Here is a 27,600-nt window from a genome sequence, read left to right as displayed (position 1 = left end):
GGATAAGGCACAGTTTATACATAAATTGACAGAAACATGGCTCTTCATTTAATAATTGGATTATTTCAGAAATGATGTTGTTTGTAACAGGCTAAAACAACATTATTAGGAACTACTCTTACTATAAATTTGCTTCTCTTCAATAATTTTTGAGTATTGGCTGTACACTTGAAAAGCAGAAGAACAGCCACAGGCTCAAGCCAGCCTCGGCTACTTAGTGAATAAGCTTGAGGCTCTTCAGTGAGTACCAGGCCAGTAAGGACAATAAAGCAAGATCCCATCAAAAAACAAAACAAAACATGACAATAGTGAAGGTGATTTTCACAGTTTCTTCTCTTCTTGTTTGTGAACATTAAACATTTTAGAACTAAAGAAAACTCAGGAGCTACTTTCTGCTCCCTGCATTTCTGTGGGATCTCTGTCTCACACGGAGGACAATGTATTTAAAGCAGGGCCTACAACAGATGAGTCTGAGAACCTTCCTCATTGTGTTGGGAAGATTTTAAACATATAGTAAAGTTTATATGATTTTATTGGGTGTAACCAAATACCAACTACATAGTTTCACTCTCTTATTACCCAGCTTTCCAGTGCATTTCAAACCAAATCACAAATGTCAGATTATCCCTCTAGTACATTAGCATGGATATAATAAATTCATTATCATGTACATTTTTAATATTTACATGTAATGAAATGTTCAGACATTGTATAAACTTGCTGAATTTTTGGACTATGTATTCCAAATTCTTTTCAAAATTGAAAGCACTGAAGTCATTCCTTCCCAGGCCACCTACACCGCTGTAATTCATCACACTCCAGGTTGAACTACTCAACAGTGACTGAAATTCGCTTATTTTGGAGCATTGCTTGTTTATTCCTTTTTATTCCTGAATATTTTATATGAATACAGCAGTTTGTTTTTGTGTCTCCTATTGATGGGCACACGGGCGGTTTCTGCTATTGTTTTCTTTCTGTTATAAATAAAGCTGTTTTGCTCATTTGTGTGTGTCTGCATATATTTATTTACTTATTTATTTATGTCTTTTCTCACACAGCAGACTTTTCCCAGAAACTTGCTGCAATCCCCATGCCTGTCATACCGTATGAGATTTGCAGTTGCTTTTTATTTTGTTTAACTTTTAACATTTTAACATTTTTATCACTGGTGGTGAATGTGTAACCCCTTCTGGTTGATACTCAGATTGTTTCTTGGCAAGCTGTTGCTCTTTACCCTTTTTTTCACATCCCACCCCCACTCCAGGAACTTTGAAGCATTATTTGTGATAACAATTAAAACAACCTGAAACTCAGACTGAATTGTTCTTTATCAGACACAGAACACTGTGGGCATAATGGCTCATGAGAAGAGCATTAGGATCGAAACCGGTTCCAAGGTCACATATTGAATTGCACAGGTGACCACTGGAGCTGGACAAAGTGGCACAGGATGAAAGAGGCTCCATGAGTCTCTAATAGCAGAAAATGATGACTGTCCTAAAGGTCACGAGTTCATGTTATTTTAGGTTGTGTTTGTCTGCACTGAACAAGCTTTAACCTTTTCCCACCAATAGTACTCTAGGATGCATATGATACTGAATAGTTATTCAAGCTGAAAGTTAACATTTTAGAACGCTTTGTTGCTCTTCTGTTCTCTTTGAGTATTGGTTTAAGTGTCCTAGAATTTGTGTAAATCTCTTCCCTGGAGTCCCTTGAGCCATCTCTGGGAGCAGAGGAGGGCAGTAGAGGATCTTAGCCTCCTATATAAGCCCAGTAAGAAGAACCACAGATGGGCACTGGAAATCTCAGATAGGATCCCACAAAATTAATAGAAAGTGGCAATGAGAAGGAGGCTTTTAACAAAAGCCCTTCAGATTTGTGGGCTATTTTTCTTTAGCTCCTATCTTCAAGGCTAAAAGTGCTACTTTTAATAGAGGCAACACTGAATTTGATTTTTTTTTTTATAGAATAGATTTTTTTGTGGATAAGTAGTAATTCATTTTCTCAAAATTTTATCAGTTGACTTTGTATAATAAAACTATCAGCAAATAAAGTCAAATTATTCAAAACTGTCAGAGGTAAACCGACTTATTTCGGGTAAACTTGAAACACGGTAAACTGGGCATATGTAAAATATATAATTGGATAAATTTTGCACGAAACTGACCACAATCAACAGTAGATGCACCCATTATCCCCAAAAATCTTTCTAATCTCTCCCTTCTTCCGAAGGCAACTAACTTCTGTGAACTATCTTTCTGGGTCTGGGTTACCTCACTATGATCTTTTTTAGATCCATCCATTTACCTGAAATGTTCCTGATTTCATTTTTTTCTTTACAGATGCACAGTATTCCACTGTGTGTATGAATCACGTTTTTATTATCCTTTCATCTGTTGGAGGACATTTAGGTTGTTTCTCTTTCCTGGCTGTCTGGAATAGAGCCACAATGAATATGTCCGAACAAGTATCTATGAAATAGGATGTGGAATCCTTTGGGTAGATGCCAAGATGTTCATATGGTAGATCTATTTTTAGACTTTTGAGGTTCTCCACACTGATTTCTAGAGTGAATGAACTAATTTGCAGCCCTACCAATAGTTAATGAGGGTTCCCCACATCCCCTTCAGCACCTGTGAGTTATTTTGATGATCTTTGCCATTATTCATAATTCATAGGATCAAATGAAATCTCAAGGTTGTTTTTATTTGCATTTCCCTAGTTGATAGGGATGACAAACATTTTTTGAGCTATTTCTTAGCCATTTTTATTTATTTTTTTTTTTTTTTTTTTGTTTTTGTTTTTGAAGACAGTCTAGCTTTGTAGCTCTGGCTGTCCTGGAGCTCACCATATAGACCAGGCTAGCCTCAAACTCAGAGAGCCACCTACCTGCCTCTGTCTCCCGAGTGCTGGGATTACCACTATGCCCAGGTTCTTAGCCATTTTTATTTCTCCTTTTGAGAAGTCTGTTCAGATCCCAGGCCCATATTTTGAATGGGCCATTGTGGGTTTTGTTGTCTCATTTTACTCTTTATATTTACATATTCTGGGTAGTAATCCTGTCAGATGTACAACTGGTAAAGTTTCTCTCCCATCCTTTGGACTTCCTCTCCACTCCACTGCTTGTTTCTTTAGCTTTGAGGAAGCTTTTTAGTTTTATAAAGTTTTGTCAGTTGTTGGCCTTATTTCTTGGACAAACGAAGTCCTATTTAGAAAGTCCTTTCCTACACCTGTGTCATGTTAGGTACTGCCTATGCGTTCTTCTAGCAGTGGCAGTGTTTCAGGTTTCATGCTTAGGTCTCTGATTAATTTGAAATTAAATTTTGTGCAAGGTGATAGAGATATAACTTCATTCTCCTACCAGTTTCCCCATTTGTTAAAACAAGATGCTTTCTTTTCCCCAGGGTATGTTTTGGCATCTTTGTCAAATGTCCAGTGGCTGAAGTTACATGGAGTCATGTTGGGTGTTTGATTTTGCTCATTGGTGTACCCGTCCTGTGGCAGCACCATATTGTTTTGATGACTATGGCTCTAGCATAGCTTGACACCTGACCTGATAATCCCTCAAGCATTGTTCTTTTTTCTTAGGATTAGTTTTGGCTACCCATGGTCTTTTGTGGTTCCATCTTAATTAATTCAAGGAGCCTACTACACTACAAAAACCAAATCCAGCCACCTGAGGGAACCTCAGTGCTCCACAGCAGCGATATTCATGGCTTCTACACCTCCCATTGATTGTGTATTTACTGCAGTTACAGAATTTACCTAGTACATTAAAGTTTAGAAGTTAAAAATAAGTTTGCAGCCAGCAAAGTGGTTCGGGGGTTAAGAGCACTTTGCTTGATGTCCTGAGCCTAACTGCTAAAACCCATGTGATTAACGAACCAAATCCCACAAGGCTTCCTCTGAGCACTGCCCGTGGGCTCTCATGCACACGCGCCCACACACATGCACACCTACAAATAAAACAAAAAACATCAATAAAAGATTGCTTGTTTATTTTTGGTTTTGGAATAGTTCTTACACAGTGACCTCTAAACTCACAACTATCCTCTTGCCTCAGTTTCCCATGTGCTATCTGAAAGGCCTGTGTCACCGTGCCCCACCAGTCTGCTTTGGAAACAGTAGCTAAACCGGAGCCCTGCAAATTACCACAATGTAAGACGTGAGTAAAATAAGTAAAAGACTGAGCTACCATAACTTGGCTTCCCTCCAAAGAAAGCCCAAGTGAGAGCTCACGTGCCACCCCCATGCTAAGAGTGACGTCTCAGTGGCTTCAAGCAGGGCTTCACACAGGGCTTCAGAGGGAAGCCAGTGTGGGGTGTCAGGCTGTCAACTGTGTGCTTAATCTCAGGGACAGACTTCTGGGAAGCTATGTAAACAATGCTGCAAGGCAAGACAGGCGGGTTTGGGGAACAAAAGGGAAGAATTTGTCTTACTGCTCTTATTTGCCAGTCTTCAAAGGTTCACTTTCAGAACACCTCTCTCTCTCTCTCTCTCTCTCTCTCTCTCTCTCTCTCTCTCTCTCTCTCTGATGACCTTAAAACAAGGGGATTGGAGCTAGAGAGATGGCTCAGTAGTTAAGAGCACTGGCTGCTCTTCCAAAGGAGCCAAGATCAATCCCAGTGCCCATGTGGCGGCTCACAACCACCTGTGATTGCAGATCCAGAAGATCTGATGCCCTTTTCTGGCCTCCACGGATACCACACGCACATAAATAAAGAGAGAAACATGGAAATTGTTCCAGATTATCTAGCTGGGATATTAAGGGTGAGTGAACGTGGAAGAGGTGGGCAGAAGGTCAGAGAAATAGGTCTGGTGTGGAAGAAGGCAGAGAGATACGTGGTGGCTTGCTCCGAAGTGGAAGAAGGGACCAATAGCCAAAGAATGTCTGTGGCCTTTAGAAACCAGAAAAGATGAGAAGGTGAGCTCTGCTTTAGAACTATGACCCCATGACCCCTGATTAGCCCAGCAAGACCAACATCCCTTAGCGTCAGTAGTCAAAGAGCCTTTAAGAACTTCACTTTTGTCCCGTTGAGTTTGGGGTCACAGAGGGCTGAGTGTAAGCGCCCCAGGAGAGGGATGGAGCTTTGTCAAGCGGTGGGATTCTCTGCCTGCCTCCCCTGTGAATAAAGGGAAGGACACTGACTGGTCTTTCCTCACAAGAGAAACACCAGCCAATCTGAGGTTGACCTTAGGTCAGGAATGCCCTGTCTTTCCTTTCTGAATACCATTTTGAGACTATGAGTCTGAAATCTGAAGTTACAGGACATTGCATCACCAGAACTGCCACAGGGGTCTGCTGAAAATCTCATCCAGGATCAAGGGAAACTCAGAATAATCTCTTAAGGGGACAGTGGCATAGTAAATGAAGTTGCCTTTTTATTGTATGAACCTTTCTTCTTTAGTAAGATCTTGCTGTGTAGAGCAAGATAGCTTCAGATGCATGATAATCTGCTTGGTTCAGACCCCCAACCTTCTGAAATGACTGCGGGCAGCCTCTACCCCCGGCTTCTCGATGCTCAAGGAAATATCCCCCTCTCCTGAAGATAAGAATCCTATGTACTTTGTCACCTGGGTTCATAAGGACCCTGAAGGAACATGTCCTGTCTCTGAAGTACTTTGGGATGTCCAGTCTGCCCTTTGCTCTGTTTTTGCTTCTGGAAGTCCTTTTCTTCTGCAAAGCCAGTTTCTGTGCACAGCCCTTGGGAACCTGCCTCTGTTATATGGGATGATTGTTCCCTGAATCTAGAAGAAAGGGGAAGGCTGATTAAGATGACCGAACTATATGTATTTTGACCTTTGACAGTGCATACTTTTCTCCTTTTATTTTTTTTTAAATATTTTTTTTTGGGGGGGGAAACTCCATTCCTGAGCATCGCATCTATAGCCCTCCCCATAGCTCTGGCCTCCGTACAAAGCCTGGAAGCAATGTTCTGTGTGCGGCAGTCTACAAGTGCTGTGCCGTGAACTCAAAGAGAATGGAAGGATTCGCAGGCCGGCTTGTTCATCAGATATAGCCCCTGACTACCGATAGCATGCTGGTGCAGGTTTTTGTTTAGCTGTGATAATGGGACAATCAGAAGTTGTAGTTAGAAGTCACAGTATTCATCCTGCGAACACCTATTTGGGGGAACAGCTTGGGCTTTTGTAGACTTTTACCACTTTTGTGTTTGACCTGATTGTATTCCCTGAAATGTAACTTTATATGTAACAATCTGATGATAAATGAACTTAACAAGAAAATAACTATTCTCTCTTTGCCCAGGCTCTGCCTCCCTCTGCAGGGGTTGGGTGACCTTGCCAGGACCTCCAGAGCCTGTGAATTAGGGACTCTCAGGCTTCATTTACAATCATAAATAAGGAAAATCCCCCTTTATGCTCATGGCTCTTGGTTTTGCTTTGAACTATGACTTTATACCTTTGACATTTAGATTTAGCAAATAAAAATGTAGATACCTTGACATAGTGAGACATGTTGGAATCCCAGTGCTGGACGGAGAGAAGTAAGTGGGTCATGAGTTCAAAGCCAGCCTGAGCTACATAGTGAGACATCATCTGGGAAAATTAAAAATAAAAGCCTCCTCTAAACAAATAAAACAAAAAACTAGCCATAGAAAGAATAAACAATGAACTGTATATACAAAATGTATAAGACATACTTATGCTAAAAATATTTCTCTGAAATTCACTTTAAATTGGGCACATCTCCACTTTGACCTGGGAACTCTCACTTTTTAAAAAAAATAAAATTGGTAGCACTGAGACTAGGAACTTAGAGCCCTGTCCATCCTAAGAGAAAACAAAACAAAACTCTGTAGTCTCACGTATTTCTTATCTATCCACCCAACTGATCATGCGAAGGCATTAGTAGTGGGTAAATTAGAAGAGCTTGGCAAAGCCCACTGGTTAGACTATTTTCCCCCCATTGCTCTGTTTCTTCAACAATCAGGATGTGGACTCAGGGATGAGACTGTGTTAAAAAGATGCCTACTATGTGCAAGGCCTGAACTCCGCCCCAGCAGTATGAGAAAACCAGAAGCCAAGATAATCCTTGTTACCGTGGGGGTTGTGGGGGGCTCCTAGATGAGGTCTGAGAAAAACTCTCTGGAGAAAGGTCAGGAAGTCCTTCCTAGGATGTGTGGCCTATTTCAGAGGCGAGGACAGGAGGAAAGGGGGTGGTCCTGCTGTTTCAGCTTCTCCACAGGCTCAATATTTGAACACTTGTTCCCAAGTTGTTGGCACTATTTGGGTAGGTTCAGGAGGGAGTGTGTTTTGGAGCACATTTTGAGGTTTAAAAGCCGAATGCCCCTCTCAGTGTCCTGCTCATGCTATGGATCACCATGTGAGCCCTCAGCTTCTCCGTGCCTGCTGCCCTCTGCTCTGCCGTTGGGGACTCTCACCCTCTGGAACTGTGAGCCCAGATAATTCCTTTTTCTGTCTCAGTCACGGTGTTCCATCACAGCGATGGAAAAGTAACTAACACCCTAAGCGGATGTGGTCCTTGCCCATCCTCATCCTACCGTGAGATCTCTCCCTCTTGCTCATGGGTGTGCCCGCCACGAGGCAGTGTAGCCAGATGTCAGTGCTGAAGGCCAGCATCGGCACCATGTTGTTTGGGTGCTCAGCCTCCAAAGCTGAGCTACAGGAACTTGTCCCCTTTTTCAGTCAGAGTCCCGGGATCCAACCCAGACGCAAGCGAAGGAAGCACTCTGCCACTGCATTCTCTCGGGCCAGACTCTGCTTTAAAAGTCACATTGGATGAACAGGCTTATATTTGTACAACTAAAGGAACTCTAATTAGGGCAGAGTAGCGAGAGGCAGAAAAGGGATGCCACTGGGCACAGACGGTGTAAGGAAAAATCAGAAGAGCCGCTGACCAGCCTCTAACAGCCACTCCAGGATTTTAAAAGGCCCTCTTCTAGCTGGGCGCACACCTGTCATCCCAAGTGAAGGCAGGGGGATTAGGAGTTCAAGGCCATCCTTGGCTACAGGAAACTACGTCTCAAACAACAACCACCCATACCAGAACACAAGAAAAATTCCCCTCTTAAAAAAAAAAAAAATTTCCCCTCTTAAGACTCATCAGAGAAGGTAGGTATTTCCAGTTTCCAGTACCTTCTGACTCAAGAGAAGCCCCTCTTTCCCATTTACTTCTTTGTAGTAAGTTGTTTTGTTAAATGACTGATAGTTTGATTCCTCTGTGTCACGCAGGCCTGATGGTAAGTGCATCAGTCAAAGACACAGAACCCAGGCGAGGCGTCCTTTGATGGCAACAGGCACAGGCTCCACTCTGGGTGGCCCACCCACCTTCTTGGAGTCACACGATGGCTACCGGGAAGCGGCTTCAGCTTGGCTTCTTCGGGGCTAACCTCTCAAACAGGAACTGGTAGCTATCAAGACACCGAGATCTCTCATCTTCCTCCCCTAATGTGGGAATTGAATACAATGGGGATGTGGGGAAAAGAGTCCTGGACACTAGCCTTCCTGCTGGAGCCAGGAACAGAAGACACTCGTTGTTTATTCTTTTAAATTTATTGCAAAGTTATCAATTGCCCTAGCGGCAGCTGCAGTTTGTTTTGGTTTGTTTTTGAGACATGGTACGCTGTAGCCCAGACAGACTTCAAACCCAGTACCTCACGGTGTAGTCTAGGATGACCTCAAATTTCTGCCTCTGCCTCCTGAGTGCTGCGATTGTAGGTGTACCACTCCAGGTTTTAATAGACACATGGAATCAAAACCTGGGCCTCATGAATGCTAGCCAAGCTCTCCACCAACTAAGGTATATCTCTAACCCCTGGCACAATCTTCTATCTCTCCCCCCCCTCTCTCGTTCATTCTTTTCTATCTATCTTCCTTCCTTTCCTGCTTTCTTTTTTTTTTTTCCTTTTTCCATATCTTCCCACTTCTCTCCCCTCTTTCCCAACTCCATGTAGCCCAGGCTGGCCTTGAGCTCATGTCAGTCTTCCGGTATCACCCTCCCAAGGGCTGGGATTGCAGGTATCAGCTATTGTGGCCAGGATCTCATTCCTTTTTAAACATTATTTAAATGTGTATGGATGTTTTGTCTACATGTGTATTAGTGGACCGTGTATATGACTGTTTCTCAAGGAGGCCAGAAGAGGAGGTTGGATCCTCTGGAAGTGGAATTAACAGATGGTCGAGAACCACTCTGTAGGTGCTGGGACTCAAATCCAGGTCTTCCGGAAGAGCCAGTGCTCTTAAATGCTGAGCCATCCTCCCTTCAGGCACTGTCTCATTCCTTTCTTTCCCTGAGACAGATGACAGGGAAAAGCCTCGACAGAGTCAAGCATCTGGTTCTAATGCTAGCTTTGCTGCTGCTTATAAATATTTGTTGACTCAGAAAACAGATTGTTTTGGTACTATTCAGGGGAGGAGGGGATGCTGAGAACTGACTGAGTGAGGGTCTCCAACACGCACTTGGTACCTAACGTTTTTTCCTCAGCCACCTCGCCTCTGCTACTTCTTTTTTGTTTGTTTGTTTTGGTATCAGTTCTGTTTTTTGAGATAGCATCTCATACTTTCTCCTCTTAAATTGTTTTTCTCCACATATTTGTCACAGTGACGAAAACTAATTAACCCATGAAATGAGGTACCATGTTATGTCCTGCAGGGAGCCATGGAGTTGGCCTGGCCTGGTTGCCTTGAGAGGCATGCATCATAGGTTTTTCAGGTTGGAATCCATGGCTCCTGGGGTACTGTGTGTCTTTCAGCTCCTGAGAAACCGAGGCACTCCCTCAGGCAGTGAAGTGTTCAGGCCACTTTTTGTTTTACTGTTTGTTCCCTCGGAAGTCAGGTGAGCATGGAAACCTGACAGGACAATTGGTCGTAGACATTAATCTTCCATATCCTGTATAGCTTTTAAACATCATTGTGTCCTAGCAACTACAACTGTATTGAGCCTGGCAGTCGTCACCATCTTCTGTTTCTGATAAGGGTCTAACAAGTCTGCTTGCTCCCAATAAACTTGTCACAGCCTCGGTCTTGGCCTGGCCCCTCCAACCCTGACCTGGTTTAGTTTCTCACCAGCCATAACAGGTAATCTCGGCCCGGTAAGTAGCTCGGGGATTTACAAGGTCCACCAGCTTAACACACAGCTTTGAAACAGAGAAGAGTAACGCTCTGGGCCGGCATAGTGTGGAGGACCGTCATGATGTCACTATGTAAAACCGCAGCCATCTTTTGTGAGACAGTTTATTTACTTGATTAAAATATTTTAATCTAGCAATTTCAGTTCAGAAATTTGCCTCAAAAGCATCCAATATGTATGTGTGTATTAAGGCAATTTTAGAATAGTGAAAGTCTATAAAAGTGTAAGTGTTGAGGTCAACAAGTAAGGACTGCATTAAATGAATCATCAGGATAACAGTGTCTGTAAGCGGGGTATCTAAACTACTCAAGTTTGACTCACAATCCCGTTATTTCCTTGCTGTAGGAACTTTTTTCCTTAGGGTTTGGCTTCCTCGTCGCAATGATGGCTGTGAGCATTAAACTCTATACAGTATAGACGGATGCCTACTAAGTGATGAATAAGATTCACAGTTTCCATGATTACGTTAACACAGATCGCCAACACTTCCCATAACAGCCAGGCAATCGCTCTCTATTAGCACTGGATGAGAAAGGATAGTTCCTCTGCTTGAGGTTCAGTAGGAGGCCAGCCCGAGTGTTGGAGTAAGGAGGTTTCAGGAAAGAAAAGGGCCAAGGTGGAAGGAGAGCTGAAAAATCAAGCTCACAGAGAACCCCTGACTGGGGCTCTGGCCAGGCCCTGGGCACCTACAGTGCACCAAGCATGACAGGGCATCCGCCAGTCAAACTGTCCCTAAACAGAAACTAGGCAGCTGAGATACAGATGTTTTTCTTCCTGCAGGAGTGAGAGTCAGGAGAGTGCAGATTCCACAGCCACGCTGGATTAGGAGGAGACAAGGCTTTTCCAGGCTGGTTTTCTAAGATTCCTATCAAATCATTCAAGTGCTTTTTTTATATGCCTATTGTGTTAGGATGGTGACAGCACTCCGTGAGACGTGAATCTGAGTTAGTTGATTGTCTTCCCTTGATTGACAGGTCCAGCTCTTCACTCTACAGAGTTAAAAGCAGAAATAAACATTAGAAGTTGTTTTGCCCAGGAGTTCTCAACCATTTGTATAACATGTACTCCTTCAGCAAGCTAATAAAGCCTTTCCCCCAGAATATTGTTTTTAAGAGCAAAGTCACAAACACAAAAAGCTACAGGAAACCAATCACATTGAAAAGGAATTACCAACATCTTAAAAATAAAATAAGTTTGTAATGTGGTAAAGTGTTGGCATTGATCCAATAGAATTGCAATTCTCAGTAGTAATTAGTATTAATTTGAAAAAAAAAAAGGCTGAGCTCAGATGATACCTGTGAAAATCCTATGACATAATAGTATCAATTATAAGTAAGTGATAGCTATTGCAAATACAAGTGTCACCCACCCACGTAATTAAGGACATCACTCAATTTCATTTAGGAGTTAATACAAATAAAAAAATGCTGTTTTCCCCATCTGTGTTTGATCACATCCACCAGGTTCAGACCCTAACTAATGCTAACACTATCCTATTGCTGGTTAGCAAATGACAGCCCAGTGCATGGTCCTAGCGAATGCTAGCAGCAAGGTCAATTTCCTTATTCCAAACAGCTGCGTGTCGTCTGCCTGGACTCGAAAGGACCCAGGCTGGGGTAGAAAAAACTTTTAAATGATGGGAGCCTGTCCCTCTCCCGGGGAAAGTGGGAGAACTGGTTTGGGGGGCACAGGAGAGCTGGCGTGCTGACCAGCTCAGCTCCTTTCCAGGACCTGATCCAGGGCTTGGAGTCAGCCCACGCCAACATTTATGCCATCTGTGAACTGCTGGAGCATGTGAAGGGGCCGCTCTTACAGATCCAAAGCTGCAGGATCTCCACAACACAGGGCAACCACGGGACATCTGAGGGGAGACCTGCTGAGGATACAGGATTGACAGTGTAGCGGAAGCCAGAGGACTTGAGCCAGACCAGTGACTCATTGCAATGACCATTTGAGAGTAAAGATGTGTGGACAAAAGGGTATACTGTGTGATTTTAAAAAAACAAACAAAGTTTTTTTTTTCTTTTCTGGGTGGTTGTTGCAAGGGTGAAGGGAAGCTATGGAGGGACTGGAGCATGAATGGGACTGGGGTGCATGATGTGAAATCCACAAAGAAGCAATAAAAAGTTCTTTGTTTGTTCGTTTGTTTGTTTGTTTGAGTCAGGATTTCTCTGTGTAGCCTTGGTTGTCCTGGACTCAATTTATAAACCAGGCTGGCCTTGAACTTGCAGAGCTCCTCCTGGCTATGCCTCCCAGAGTGCTGGGATCACACAATAAAAGTTAAAAAAAAAAGTAATGGAACAAAAATAAAGTTTGAAGGACCAGAAAGATGGCACTATCAGCAAAACGCTTGTCACACAAACATGAAGACCTGAGTTCATTACCTAGCATCCACAGAAAAAAAAGGCCAGGAGCAAACACACTACCTGGTGTAACACACACTTAATTCCAGCACCTGAAGACAGATGCACACAGATTTCTGTGAGTTCAAGGCCAGCCTGATCTAAAGAGCCAGTTCCAGATCAGCTAGAGCTATACAGAGAGACCCTGTCTCAAAAATAAATAAATAAATAAACAAATAAATAAAGTAAGTTAAAAACCGTGAAGCATGCTGGCACATGCTTGTAATTCCAGCACTGGGGAGGCAGAAAAAGGAAGATCCCTGCGGGCTCACAGGACAGCCAGCTCAGCCAAATTGGTGAGCCCCAGGTTCCAGGGAGAGACTGTCTTTATAAAACAATAGGTTTCAGTATGTTTATCCTATATGACTAATATCCACTTAGGAGTGAGTATATACCATGGGTGTCTTTCTGCTTCTGGGATAGCTCGCTCTGGTTTATAGGCAGAGTTCTTTTTTCATCTGTTAGCAGAGATACAATTAAGCCTTCCCAAAATCTAGTAGGAAATGTTTAAACTATTTGCCTGTACATTTTATTTAGTAGAACATCTAACATCTCTCTGGAGCCAGCAAGATGGCTCAGAGAGTGAAGGAGTCTGCAGCCAAGCCTAAAGACCCGAGTTCAATTCCCAGGACCCACATGCTGGAAAAAGAGAAGAGACCTGATTCCCACAAGTTGTCCTTTGATCTCTCTCTGTCTCTCTGTCTCTGTCTCTCTCTCTCTGCCACACACACACACACACACACACACACACTACCTTTTTAAAGGGGATAGAGAACAACTGTCTCTGGTCTATAGCCAGAGTTCTTTTTCATGCTTACCTGGTCCTTTCACACTTCAATAAGGCCCTGAGATCTGTGAGGCCAAATTCTATTTCTGAGGTGTGCTGCCTATGAAAGCCCTTTTAAAAATGCATCAGTGACAGGAGGATTACCATTAAAATACTTTTTCCCCCCCATTGTTATTACAAAGCCAACAGGAAAGGCCCCAATAAAAACTCCAAAGGTAGAGCTATGGCTTGGAATCCTCATTAAGTGCATAGCTCAGTTTCTCACACAGTATAATATCCCAGTCACTTAGCCTAATGTACTTATAAAACTTTGGTGTGCGTGTGGGAGCTTGAGTATAAGAAACCTTTCCAGGGCATTCCATCCCTCGCTAACTCCTGGTTTTATCTTAGACTCTGACCTCCTTGCTCTATCAGCATGGATGTATTTTTTAATGGTCTCTGTCAACAGCGGTTTCAAGCTGTGTTATCTGTGTTTTCGGTACTATTCATCTCTGGTATTTGGTGTGCCTTGTGGACCCAGGGAGCCACCCCTCCCAGTGTAAACTAATTCCTGGAGATAACCTGCCTGCCTGTTCTTGATACGCCTCCATGATGAAAGCACAGTCTTCCCACTAGCAGGGTTCTGACTTCATGCCTTTAAAACACTAATCCTTTTATTTCATTAGGAGCCTTTGACCACTTCTCAGGCGTGACTTGTATCACAAATGGCAATCTCAGCTGTGAGTCACTTGACCTTGGCCATCTGGGCTGCCATTTTTTTTTTTTTCTCAGTATTAGAGATCAGACCTCCAGGAGCCCACGTATCCTAGGCAGGTCCTCCACTTCTCAGCCATACCCAAGGCAACTTTCTGATCCTCATACTTCCTGTCTAGGGAAAAGGGGAGAAGCAGCTGTGGTCCAATCTTTGATTTTTGTTCCAATGAATGTTCCCTCCATTCACAGTAAGATGAAACATGAAATGTCTGTCACTGGTCAAACATTAAGTGAACCAAGTTGAAGGGGGAAAGATTGGTTTTGGCTCTTGGTTGTTTCTTTGTCTTCTTATATAGTTTTACACCTTCTTATTTACTTATTTCTGTGTGCATGGAGGCTGGGGTGGACATGTGTTACATGGCAGGTGCACGTGTGTACCATGTATGTATGGAACAGAGAACAGCCTGCAGGGATCTGGTTCCAGGGACTGAAGGTGGCTGGAATGGGATACGGTCACACTCCTACCAGGTCATTATTTTTCCATCTGTGTCTCTCAGGATGAACACTAGGTTCACACAGAGGATTTATTTTGAGAAGGTTGAACAAATGGAATATTTTAAGGGGGCGGGTGGGGGGGGACGGACTGAAAGCAACCCAGCAAGACTGATGGTAACCAGGGGTCCCAACACAAGAGAGAAACCGGGGAGGGGGGAGGATGTGGCAATGTGGGTCATCTATCGTCCTCCTCACCCTTAACCCGTTTGGGGGGCTGCATCCATCCACCAAACACAAGCGGAAGCCACGGGACAAGGAAAGCTGTAGACTAGCTGTTCTCAACCTGAGGGTTGACCTTTGCCACAGGGTTTGCCTAAGGCCATCAGAAAACACAGATGTCCGCATCATAGTTCATAGCAGTAGCAAAAAGTTACAGTCATGAAGTAGCAATGAAAACGACTTCCTGGTCGGAGGCAGGGTCCCAGCATGAGGAAGGCTGAAAACCGCTGCTGAAGGCCCCTGGAGAAGAGGTGGAGAACGGAGGCGCGAACAGATACCAATCAACACGGTCGGCAGGTGCAGATGTAGAAATACTGGCATATCACTCTCCGCCATGTTTAACTCTTTTTGATTGAGAACAACAGACTTCTTACTCACAAGAAGAAACGTGTGCCATGCTCGGCCCTCCTGCACTCTGCTCTGTGCCCCGGAGAGCGTACCATCAAGAAGCTGCATCGGAGCCCCCTGGCATCTGATTACCTTCTGATTAGCCCCTGGGAGACCTCTGCAGGAGACGGGCAGGAAGGACAAAAGTGGACTAGTTATCCCTGTCCAGTGTTTGCCTTTAAGGGCCCTAGCAAGCTGGCTGCGGCTCTCTCCAGTTTTCTCCCTAGACTCCAGCAATCCTCCCTGCTCTCGGCTTGGGGTAGTGTCAAATTACTCAATCTGCGCAGATGTAAACAGTCCTAATTTATTCCCAGATCACTCCGTCTGAATCTGCTGTCCGTTCCCTGTCAAGACCCTGACAGACACATTAATCTTCCAGCAAAGGTTTACTGACTACTACATGCCAAAGAAGGATGAAAGAAAGGGGCGGTCGGAGAGCGGAGACAGTCCTGGGAGCGTTGTATTACATCTTCGTCGGGGCACTGAATGGGCACGCGGGTGGGTGTAACATAGTCCGGGGCCTGCAAGAACTTGGGGGTTTCTCGGAGGGTATGGAGGGAAAGAGGTTGATGCTCAGGAGGCTCCAGGAGAGACCTTTACGGCCAACAACATCCGTGGTCAGTCAGAGTGTGGTAATTGATAAGAATCAAGGGCCAGGCTGAGCCAGATCGGAGGAAGCCTTAAACCGGAGAGGTGGCTCCCTCCCTTCCGTTTGCTTCATCTCCTTTGAGGGAAAAACAGCAGCATGGCATACCTAGGGGGCCTTGACACTTCACTTCCTTGGCCTAAGACCTTTATTTTTAAAAACACACAACATTTTAGGGTCTGGAGAGTTGGCACAGCTGTTAAGCAAGACTGCTCTTCCAGAAAACTGGGGTTAAGTGCCAGCACCCACAAGGTCCCTAAGAACAGCCCCAGGGGATCCAGTGCCCTCTCCTGTACCACAGGGCACACTGTGGTACACAGACGTGCAGGCAAAATTCTTACACATATGAAAGAGAGTACATAAACCTTTAAATTAATGCTTCTATTTTCTTATTTCTTTAAAATTAATTTTAAACACCTGAGATGTGTGTGTGTGTTCAGTGATCAGCATGAATGTGGAGATCAGAGGACAGCTTGAAGTAAGTGTTTTTTTTTCACCCTGTAAGTTCTGGGGATCACACCCAGGTTAGCAGGCTTCGTGACAGAGCCTTTACCTACTGAACCATCTCACTAGCTCTTAAAACCTGTCTTTGGGAAAATCATAAATCATTCCCTGATGTGCATGTCCCTCAGATGTATACACACACACACACACACACACACACTATTGTTAAGGTCCCCAAGGGCTGGAGCGGGCATTTCCAAATGCATTTACAAGCCATGACATCCAGTAGAATGCTGACGATGTTCCTGCCCCGCCTAGAAGGGATAATGGGAAAGTCCAGTGTCTCTTCTTCAACATAAATCACCCCAGCTGGTGCTGCTGGGTGTGTTAAGGTTCAGGCTCACATTAGTTTGGGCAGGCAGACATCTTTAACACACTCTAGGCAGGGCCAGGGAAGCAGCTACCCATTTTCCCTTATTCAACAAATGTGGGGTGTGTGTGTGTGTGTGTGTGTGTGTACACATGCATGCGCCTGTGGTACGTGAGCACATGGATGTGTCCGAGGGCAGGCACATCAAGGAATGGTTTTCCGGAGGTTGCACGTGGCGTATTTTCTGTTGTTTTTCTTTCTACCCTTCTTGTTATTACTATTGTGATCGGGCAGCATGTATCTCAGGCCGGCTTCAGGCTCTCCGTGTAAGTGCGCCTATTAAACGTTTTGATCCTCCTGCCTCTACAAGGGTAGGATTACGGGTGTGCGACCACACCGAACCCGGTTCATTCGGTTCTAAGGACTGCCCCCGGGTCTTCGTGCATGCTGGGCAAAGGTTCTCCGCCGCGCCTTGAGCCTTCACTCTTCTCTCTGCTTTGATTTTGGAGACAGGCTCTCTGTAGCCAGGCTGGTCTGGAACTCACTATGCAGCCTAGGCTGGTTTTAAGTTTGCGGCCATCCTCCTGCCTCAGCTTTCTGAGTACTGATATCGCAGCCAGCTGCACCAGCAGGCTCGGCTCTACCGGTAAAGCCAAGCCCCCTGAGGCCCTCACCAGCTACCCAAGCTCTTCCTCTGCATGCTCCGGGCACCAACCGGCTCCCGTGGATCTCTCCGAGCGTGCACCACTGCCCTACCCAAGGATAAGGAAGCTGGGTGCACGAAGGGAAGCGGCAGGCCGGAGCTCCTGGGGTGCTCTCCCGGAGGGGAACTGACCAAGACGTGACTCACTCTCCTGGGATGCCTGGTCAGGTGGCGGCCACCGCACAGCCAGAGCTCTGGGCGCAGCCGCGTGATCAGGGGGGTGGGAAGTGGGTGGGACCGTCTCGGAGCTTGGGCACCCGCCCCCCTGGAGGCCCCAGAGCCTGTTACCCCGAGAAAGCCCCTCCCCGCGGGCGGAGACGGCGCCGAGGAGTCGCCGCCCGGGCCCCGCCGCCGGGCCAGTACCCCGAGGCCACGGCCGCGGCGCCCAGTTCTGTCCCCAGCGGCGTGCCGCGGAGCATGGGGCGCTGACGGCCATGGACCGCTCCCGGGTCTTCCTGGGGCTGCTGGTGTCCGCGCTGCTGGTGGGCTTCCTGGCGGTGCTCTTCGTGCTCGTCTGGGTGCTGCACTTCCGCGAGGGGCTCGGCTGGGACGGCGGCGCGCTCGAGTTCAACTGGCACCCGGTGCTCGCGGTGACCGGCTTCGTCTTCATCCAGGGCATCGGTACGGGGCCCTTGGGAGGGAGGGGAGGACCGGGACACCAGCGAGGATTCCGAGGGATCCATGAAACTTGAGAAAGTGACTCCTGCGCGCAGGGCTCGCACAGTCAGGGGCGCGGAACCCCTGCTTCCGGAGGGGAGGGTCCTGCCCTGGAACTTGCTTCAGGTCCCCCAGGTAGCGAGGCAGGCCCGGGGGAGCTCGAGTCTCCGCGCAGCATCCTCACTGGCGCCGCTCTTCGCTCTCTCTCCTGTCCTTTTCTCCCGAGCGCCCTGCGCCTGGATCAGTCACCGGGCTGCTCTCCACTTGTTGATGCGGCCAAAGTTCCGTGGCGCTTTGGGGGGGAGGGGGGGACTGTGGTCTGGAGTCTGGCGGGGGAGATGCCGGCCGAGCATGGCCGGGAGGAATGGCTGAATGCCCCGGGTCGGGTCGTCTGGCTGCTGTGGTGCTGCGTGGAACCGCCGACCTCCAGAGCTCCTTTCTCTGTCTCTGTCTCTCTTACTGTGTGCGTGTGCGTGTGTGTGCGCGCGCGCGCGTGCTGCGGCTGTGCAGTGCAACACACGCACTTGACTGTCTCCTTCAGCCTGTGTGGCGCAGCACATTTTTCAAAAGGCGTTGACACCGAGGACGCGTTGGGAAAAGCAAAGCTGGGCTGAGGTTGGTTCGCAGAAACTGAGATGCTCGGGACAGGTTCCAGCCCTCTGAACGGGCCTCCGGTACCGAAGGTCCCCCACACAGAGCAAACACAGAAGCGCTGGATTCGTTCCTAAAGGAAACCGTTTCTGTGTGTGCCGTCCCCGCCTTCCTGCGTGCTTTCAACCCGCTCGAGTGTGGCCAGCCTTCTTGCTCAGTCTGCAGAGGCTTCTCTTGGGTGAGGTGGGCGGACAAGCCGTTTCGTTGCACAGTGCCCAGCTCCTTGGCCACTACCCTAAAATGAGCAAAACACAGTCAAGTTCCAACTTTCCAACCGCCAGAAGCACCATTTCCTTCACGGCGGAGCCCTTGGCGTTGGCCTGAGCTTTCACCACCCTCTGTTTAATCAAAGAGCCCCAAACATCTCTTGGTGGCTTCCATCCACGCAGAACCAGCTCCGGATGTCACGAAAACTCTCCAGAGGGTTGGGCAGTGTCCTGTAGCTGGGGGTAAGGGAGACGCAGGTTATACGACTTACCCAGGAGAAGACAGCCAGGAAAGCACTAACGTTGTGGAGTGTTTTTCTGCGTTGTCACTGGACGCATTACAGAATACGCAGATGCACGGGCGCTAGCGTCCGGTTTGGAAATAGAAATTCCTTCAGCACCTTATTTTAAACAATTTACCCTCTTTCTCCCTCCCCATCCCCCATGCTTTTCACTTCTTGTGCTTTTATGGCATTATGCTCACTTTCTGAAAAACAGGACTTTTTAAGAAGCTAAAATTTCATCTAAAATATACTTTGAGACTGTCCGTTCATGGTTGGAAATCCCCTTCACTCTTTTTCCGAAATGGATTTCTGTTTTCTTTAAACTTGGGACTTAGTCGTGTTTACTTACTTTGGGGCAAAAACGTGTGTAGGGATACACTGGAAATTTTCGTCTGCGGCTCTTAGACAAAGCTTCTTCTAAGCTGAGTATGTTGATCTGTGCTAAGGCCCCACTGTTTGTCCGTCGACGTTACTGAGCCTGTTTAGAAGGATCCTAGGTTCACAGCACATTCTAATCATATAATGCAGTTAATGAACATTAACTGATCTTTTCGTACATGTAAACACACGCAGCGTTCTTCCATACCTTGGCCCACAAATACTCCTCCTCCCATCAGAGAGAAGGCTGCACTGGAAGGAACAGACTCAGAGGCTCTTCTCTTTGGAGTGGTCTTCCATCCCCCATAAACCCACCAGAGGTTGCCAGCTGAGGATGCGTTTACCGGGCCTGACTCGTGGCTCAGCACCTGCACGCTGCAGAGTGTCACTGTTTATGTCCTTGTGACTGAGTGGCTGCCTCTGCTACTGCCCAGGTCAAAACCAGATTAGATAGAACAAAACTTAAAGCCCACGGAATCCACGGGGCTTTCAAGTCACTGGAAAGCCAGAAAAATTGTTGAACCATCCCAAATCCTCTAGAGACATCTGATGCTGACTTTAGAGGCTGTGAGAGACCACACGGCTCAAAGAGTAACAGTGTTGTCACTCGGCATCTTATTGGGTGTAATTGCTTCAGAGATGGAGATTTCATGCTATGAGATGCTATACTTCTAGCAGAGCATGTGGCATGAGTTTTTCTGTACCTCCTCTACACAGGTATTTGGAGATGATGCACCCCAAGTTTAAGATAATTTACATATGCATTAAGCAAACAGTAAACAGTATTGGAAACGGTTAAGAGTAAGGATGGGTGCTTTGGGACCTTTATGGATAGAATACGAAGATGGGAGCTCTGGCTGCTCCTCCAAAGGGCCTGGGCTCAATTCCCAACACCCACATGATGACTCACAACTGTCTGTGACTCCAGTTACAGCAGATCCTAACCGTCTCCCGACCTCCACGGGCACCAGGCACGCATGTGGTACACACACATACATGCAGGGAAAAACACACACAACATAAACACATTTTAACAAGAAGCTACGAGGTAAATCTGTCCCCTCCGTCCCCCTCACACACCATATATGCTTTGGGAGATGTATGTATAACAGATATGGGAGGTTTGAAAGAAAACACTTGTCCTGGCGCTCAGGCTGGCCTTGAACTTCTGTGCAAGGGATCTTCCTGTTAGAGAGCTGCAAGTCCTGGACTACAGGTGCTCCCCTTGACGACAGGTGTGCGCCATCACTCTCTGCTAAATAGAAACTCAGACTAATGGGAAATCCAGCCGCACTCTGGCATGAATGAGGAAGGCTTTAGAAGAGGCATTGTGTTTCTCTAAACCGAATGCCTCCTATGAGGTGAATACTCTGCAGGGAAACCAGAGAAACGGCCATTGTAGAGAAGGCTGCAGAGTGAAACAATGGGAAGTTCTCCAAATGGCAGCGGACTTTTTTTTTTTTTTTAAAGGTTCAGCATGCTGGAATGGATTCTTTTAGTGAAAAGTGGAAAATTCGGGAGTCTGTATTGGTGAAAAGAAATCTTGGCAATTCTACACCCCTTCCTTTCTGTATGTGCAGCTGCTTTTGTGAGAGAAGCTGAAGGGAGAGAAATTAAATAGCCTCAGATTGATCTCAGATTGGTTTTTGTGAGAGAATTTAACTACATTTGAGTAGCATTTAAACACTAACAGAAAAAAAATAAAAGAGAAAGGAAGAAGGAGAGAAAGAAGGGAAAAAAAGAAAGCAGTTATTTAAGGGAGTTGAAATATCCTTCTAATATATCTATAAGTAACCAAATTCCAAGATCACTTAAACATATCTGAAAGGCTTATGGGCTAAACCCTGGCAAAGAAGATAATGGGGAAAATCCCCAAGCGACTTCCCTAGAAGCCTTGAGGACGGAGTTTGCCAGTCTCCCAGAAGTGGAGCTTTCGAGTGGCAAGAGGGGACAGTCCGAAGGACCTCAAAACATGTTCTTGTAAAACCCCACACACGAATCACTTCATAACGAAACCGACAGAGTACTTTTAGTACAATTATTTTGCTCCTGCTGGATCCTTAGCACCTAGAAGCACATGATAGTCTCCCTCGTCCGTCCGTTCCCCCCCCCCCGGGGTGTTGGAGAGTGAACCCAGGCCTTGTGCATGCTGAGCAAATCCTCTACTGCTGAGCTGAATTCCAGGCCTCTGCCAGGAATCACTTTCCTTTAGAAAGTTCTTTTTTCCTGTGCTGGGAAGCAGTCCAGGCCTTTATACATGCCACTCAAGAGCCTTGCCACCGAGCAATGCTCCTGGCAATAAAGAACTGTTGAATGAGTTACTCCCGTCTCATCATTAAATGGTCAGCAACAAAAATGCAGCTTTACAGCCATTCATTCGTATGATAATAATAATAGCAGTAGCAGTAGTAATAGCAGCATCTGAAGTAAAAAAAAGCCATCCCCACGATCTAGTGATTGTTCAGCAAGACCACTTAGCCAAAGCCAGGGAAGAAAGGAGCCCTGTCATAATGGAAAAGCAGCTTTGTTCCCAGGTTGTGTGGTCGATAGCCCGCGACGGCCTGAGTGCACTCTGGGGCCCCTCTCCTCCTGCCTGCACAACCACACAGCACTTCACCTCAACGCTCCCACTTTACATCGTTAACTTAAAAAAAAAAAAAAAACCCAAAAGTGCACCCTTGGGGGCTGGCTGGCTGGCTCAGCGGTTAGGAGCCTCCGCTGCTCTTGCTGAGGACCTGGGTTCAGTTCCCAGCACCCACGTGGTGTTTTACAACCACCTGGAGCTCCAGCTGCAGGGGGTCTGACACCTTGTTCTGGCCTCTGAGGGGTCCTGGCATGCATGTCGTACACACGCCCATGCAGACAAAACACTTTCACATTAAGTAACTAACAAAGTAAATAAACCTAGGGACTTCCAACCCTTGACTCTGTTTCCTTTCCTGGCAACTGCCTTGATTTTCTGGGCGTCCTGCCCTAGAACTTGAAACGTGTGTCAACTCGTCTATGATTCTTTTCTTGCTCCTCCCTCTAGAACCTTCCCTAGTCAAACTTTTCATCCCTCCGCACTACAAGAGACCTCTGGGGCCACTACAGAAACCAGCTAGTTCAGCGGGACATAGGCTGGGAACGAGAGATTACAGTACTCCACAACAGGTACCCTGGAGGCAACAGTGCACATGGCTACCCACACGATCTTCATAAGTCACTCACACACCTGGACGACAGCTCAAATACCAGGAGAGCGAACCCACACTGAAGGGATCCGGTCTTAAACTGCCCACACCTCACAGTAGCTACTGTACAGACCTGGCTCCTGGGAGCCCTGCAGGGTTATGTGGTGGTTGAAAAGTGGCTCCCGAAAGATAAATGCCAGTCCTAATCCTAACAGGGAGAGTGTGCCAAGTTTGAAAATAGGGTGTTCACAGATGTAAGGCCCTCAAGTGAGATCACCCTCGACTGGCCACTGGCTTCCCTGTTAGAGGAAGGGGAAGGAGGTTGGAGACAGAAGTCTCAGGGGGAAGGCCAGGGGGGATGGAGGTGGAGATTGGCATCGCATGTCTGCTGGCCGAGGAGCACCACAACCCACGGGCAGCCACAGGCTGCTGAGAAACAATGCATTGTTTCTTATGTACGCACTGCATACATACAAACTGCATACATATGAACACTGCAAACTGTTTCTTATGTATGCGCTGCATTCTTATGCAATGCACTCTTTTCCCGGTTCCTCCAGAGGAACCAACCTGGTCAAGGCCTTGATTATGAATTCCTGGCCTTCCGATCTGTGAAAAGAAGAAAATGTTTTAAATTACATTTATTATGTACTTGTTTAGTGTGTGTGTGTGTGTGTGGAGTGTGTTTGTGTGTGTGAGCTTGCAAAAGTCAGAGGACAACTGACTTGTGGGAATCAATTCTTTCTTCTACCATGCGGGTCCTAGGAATTGAACTCAGGTGATCAGTTTTGGCTGTAGATTCCTTTACCCACTGGACCATGTTGCTGCTCCAAATTTTTCTTCTTTTTCTTCTTTTTGGACATGCTATATTTATTTATTTAATACATGTGAGAGTTTTGCATGCATGCATGTATGTATTCCATATGCATGCCTGGTACCTGAGGAGACCCTCGAGAATGGAGTTCCTGGCAGTTGTGAGCTGTCATGTGGGTTCTGGGAACTGAACCCAGCTCCTCTGTGAAAGCAGCAAGTGCCATCTCCAAACCCCCAAATCTTGGTTCTCTTAAAAGACCAAGTTTGTGGTGATTTGCCACAGTAGACTTAGGAAATAAACACAGGATGTAACAATTACCTCTGCTCTCTGGGAAATCCAAAGTGTTGCCATTCTCATCAAGAATTTATGGGTTTTCATTGTTCTTCAAAGTATAGACACTGATCGTCAGCCAGGGCATTGCCTAATACCATTGGTAACTCTTTATGAGGACATGTAACCCCAGGTCACATACTGGTGAGGCCAAATATAGGGATGCATGGAGAGGCAGGGACTGGCATGCAGAGGCCTGGCAAATCAGGAGCTCATACCTAGCGACGGCTGAGTGTGGCTATGTACGGATGCCAGGCCATAGCTGCCAGATTCTCCCATTTTCCCAAGAGAGTCCAGATATTTAAAAACTGGTTGACGAGGGCTCAGCAGTGAAGAGCTTGTACTGCCCTTCCAGAGGACCTGAGTTTGATTTCCAGCAATCTCACTGGGTGGCTCATGAGGGCCTGTACCTCAGGCTCCTGCGGGATCCAGCTCATCTGGCTTCCATGGCTGCCTGTGCTCACTTGCTCATGCCTACACATAATTAAAAAGAATGGAGATTGCAGAGATGGCTCTGTGCTTAAGAACACTGGCTGCTCTTCCAGAGAACCCAGGTTCAATTCCCAGCACCCACATGGAAGCTCACAGCTGTCTGTAATTCCAGTTCCAGGGGATCCAACACCCTCACACAGACATGCATGCTCATGAAATAAAAATAAATAAAATAAAAATGTCTTGGAAAAAATAAAAACCTGTTCAAACTAAATTAAACAAGTCAAGAAAACAACTCAGCCAATAGCACAATGATGAAAAAACACTCAGATTTTAGTTTGAATCTTCCAGAACTCTTCTGCAAAGGTGTCTGTCTTGACTTTGCAGGTTTTAAAATGTTTTTAGATGCGCTGAAGCGCAGTTTCTTTCTTAACAATGACAGACTAGCATTTTTCTTGCACGTGGAAGCTTTCTTGAATTATCAAAAGGCCGAAATGATGACAGCCTTCGACCGCGCTTTGCAGGGCTCTTCTTTCCCCTCTCAGTAGTTCGTGTCTTATCCCAGGCAGCTGACTGGCATTTCTTTGTTTGCTTTTGAGACAGGGTTTCTCTTTGTAGCCTGGCTTACTGGAACTTGCTGTGTGGCCAAGCTAGCCTCCAACTCCCCCTACCTCTGCCTCCTGAGTTCTGGGACAACTGGAGTGTGTCACCATGCCTGAATTGCACGCACACACACACACGCACGGAGTGAACACCTGAACATCACTGGGTGAGATCTTGCTTAGCATGTCTTGGGTTCTATCCTCGATACAGGGAAGAAGGAGGGCATGTAGGTAGGTAGGCTTGTCTTTTCTATAAGCTGTTCCCATTTTATTTGGTTAGATCTGACTAACATTCCTTTTTAAGAGTGTAGGTTATGGCTGGGTATGGTGCACACCTTTTAAATCCCAGCACTCAAAGGTCAGAGACAGGAGGATCTGAGTTCAAGGCCAGCCTGGTCTACAAACCCAAGTTCCAGGGCAGATGAGTGCAGGGTTACAGATTCCTTAGTGTTTAGAACTAGACACCCAAATCCTCATCTGAGCAATCCCAAGCCTGGCTACGGCCAAGCAACCAGGTAAAATCGGGTCCAGTACTTTTTTCTAATTGGTGCTAATACTGGTGGGAGGTACAGGAAAATGTGGCCAACTTTTCTAAGGACGTAAAAACTCTTGGATAGGGGCCGAAGATGTGGCTCCGTGACTAAGAGCGCAGTTTGCTCCTCTGAGAGGACTGGGGTTCAGTTTCCTAGCACCCATGCGGTGTTTGACAGCTGACTGTAACTTCAGTTCCAGAGGACCCTCTTCTGGTTCCCCCCCCCAAGGCACTTCCTGCACATGGAGTACAAACATTCATGCAGGTGAAATGTCCAAACACATAAAATAAAGCTAAAATAGAAAAAGAAAAAAAAAAAAAACCACTCCTCAATATTTAAAAATATCTAGTCAGTTGATCAATTCTTCCTGTCCTGATTTTTTTCCATTCGTCCATTTGCTAGTAAGCACCTACCTTTGTGATGATTTCAGTCACTTCAGGGACAGAATGCCGAACCCAATCCCAGTGGTCTACACCACTCTCTTCATTTCCGTTTCTTGATATTCGTGTGTTTTGCAAACTCCACGTTGCCTTGCAGCCACTACAGGATTTTCGAGAGGGCTCCTGGCTTCCGTTTAAAGTTGAGTTCCCCTGGATAGGATATGGTAAACTGGGGTACCCTGGGAAGGGAGTTTAAGGATGGCTGCTGCTGCTCTGAGCATTTTGTCAGATGGGAGAATGAGACTTTATTCTAAGAGGGAAGGAAAGTGTAATGGCCCACCGTGTTTAAGGACGCCCCCCAAGTGATTTAAAACTCCAGCGTCCTTCAAACGCAAGGGCTTGCTCTTATTTTTAAATAAGCTTCACGCTGAAGTGGGCCCAAGAGCAGAAGGCTTTTTATTTGTTTGGAAGCCACATTTGATCTTACATAAACTAGCATTTGTGTCAGCATTGCGGTTTGTCTTGAGATTTTGGCTTGTGCATATTATTTACCTGTGTGGTGTATATGCACGCACGCGTGTGTGGGAGTGCTTGCGTGTGTATGTGAGGCCAAGGGCAACGTCAAGCATCTTCCTCTGTTGTTCACTACCTCAGTTTGTTGAGACGAGGTCTCTCACGGAACTTGGGACTCACTGATGGGTAGAGACTGGCACAGAAAGCACTTTACCCACTGAGCCGTTTTGCCAGTTCCCGGTTTGTACATTTTAAAAGAGGCTCCTGGGAGGGCTCAGGGAGTAGAGGAACTTCAGCCAGGCTTGATGACCTGATGCCAGAGGTGGCATGGACTGACCCATGAGCATTGTTCTATAGCTTTCATACATGTGTGTAGTGTACACACGCACACAAATAAATAAATATTAGACCAATTGCAACAAAAACTGATATGTCAGCTAGTTTAACCTAACCACTTTATATATAGTACATAACAGAAGGCCACATTGTGTGGCCTGTATATATTCAATGTTCAAACATATCTTACTTTCTTTTTTTTTTGGAGATATGGTCTCACTGTAGCTCAGTTTGGCCTGGTACTCACTCTGTAGCCCAGACTAGCCTAGAGTTCACAGCACTCCTCCTGCCTCAACTTCTCAGGGTGGAGAATACAGGTGGGAGCCATCCTGTCCAGCTCTATCTTACTTTTTAAAAATAAAATTGCAAAACAAACAAGAGAATCTGTCTCTGTGCTGAGAACACAGAGTCAGTTGCTTCTTGGTCAAATTCTTTTCGCTTTGTGTCTTCCCAACATGTGCCAGGCTCAGGCCTGTCTGACAGACTAGTTTCTTCCTTCGCCAGGTACAAGGTTTAAGAGTAGAAGAACTACGATCAAGTGACCAAGTGTTTTCTGTGTCTGGGGACATATCTGCCCCTTAGTCCTCTATCCCTGACCTGATCTCAGTTTGACAGACACAGACTTTACACGTGGCACACACTTGTATATAAACATGCTTAAACAACAGTACATGAGAGGAGAGCTGTGTCAAGCCAGAGATCACCTCTGGCTTGAATGTATATTTTCTTATATCCCTGAGCTTTGATTATGCAACTAGGATATGACAAATTTTCTAATAAAATACAATTGAATTCTAATTAAATACAAATGACTGGATTTTCACCTTGATGCACTTGCGAAAAATTACATGCCGTTATGAGCTCCCCCCTTCTTTCCTTTCTTTCTTCTTCTTCTTTTTTTTTTTTTTTTTTAACTTTTTTACAGTTTAGTGTGTTCCACCACCACTTGTTTTTCCTCTGAAGGCCCTTAAAGTATCTTTTGCAAGCATGCTCA

General features: G+C 46.0%; 1 protein-coding gene and 1 pseudogene across 1 annotated transcript in view; one reads left to right on the top strand and one right to left on the bottom strand.

Moving 5' to 3' along the window:
* The window catches only part of LOC110549826 (aurora kinase C-like), a 23,044-nt pseudogene extending 5,291 nt beyond the window's left edge, over positions 1–17,753 (bottom strand).
* LOC110549827 (plasma membrane ascorbate-dependent reductase CYBRD1) overlaps positions 17,546–27,600 on the top strand; it is a 25,525-nt gene continuing 15,470 nt past the window's right edge. Inside the window, exon 1 of the mRNA XM_060390470.1 lies at positions 17,546–17,938. Coding sequence (XP_060246453.1) covers positions 17,752–17,938 — 187 coding nt within the window. The 5' untranslated portion in view covers positions 17,546–17,751. The remainder of the gene's footprint in view (positions 17,939–27,600) is intronic.

Source organism: Meriones unguiculatus, chromosome 8 (assembly GCF_030254825.1).
Source record: "Meriones unguiculatus strain TT.TT164.6M chromosome 8, Bangor_MerUng_6.1, whole genome shotgun sequence".
Lineage (NCBI taxonomy): Eukaryota > Metazoa > Chordata > Mammalia > Rodentia > Muridae > Meriones > Meriones unguiculatus.
Note: the sequence above shows the minus strand (reverse complement) of the source record. Positions and strands in the feature narration are given on the sequence as shown.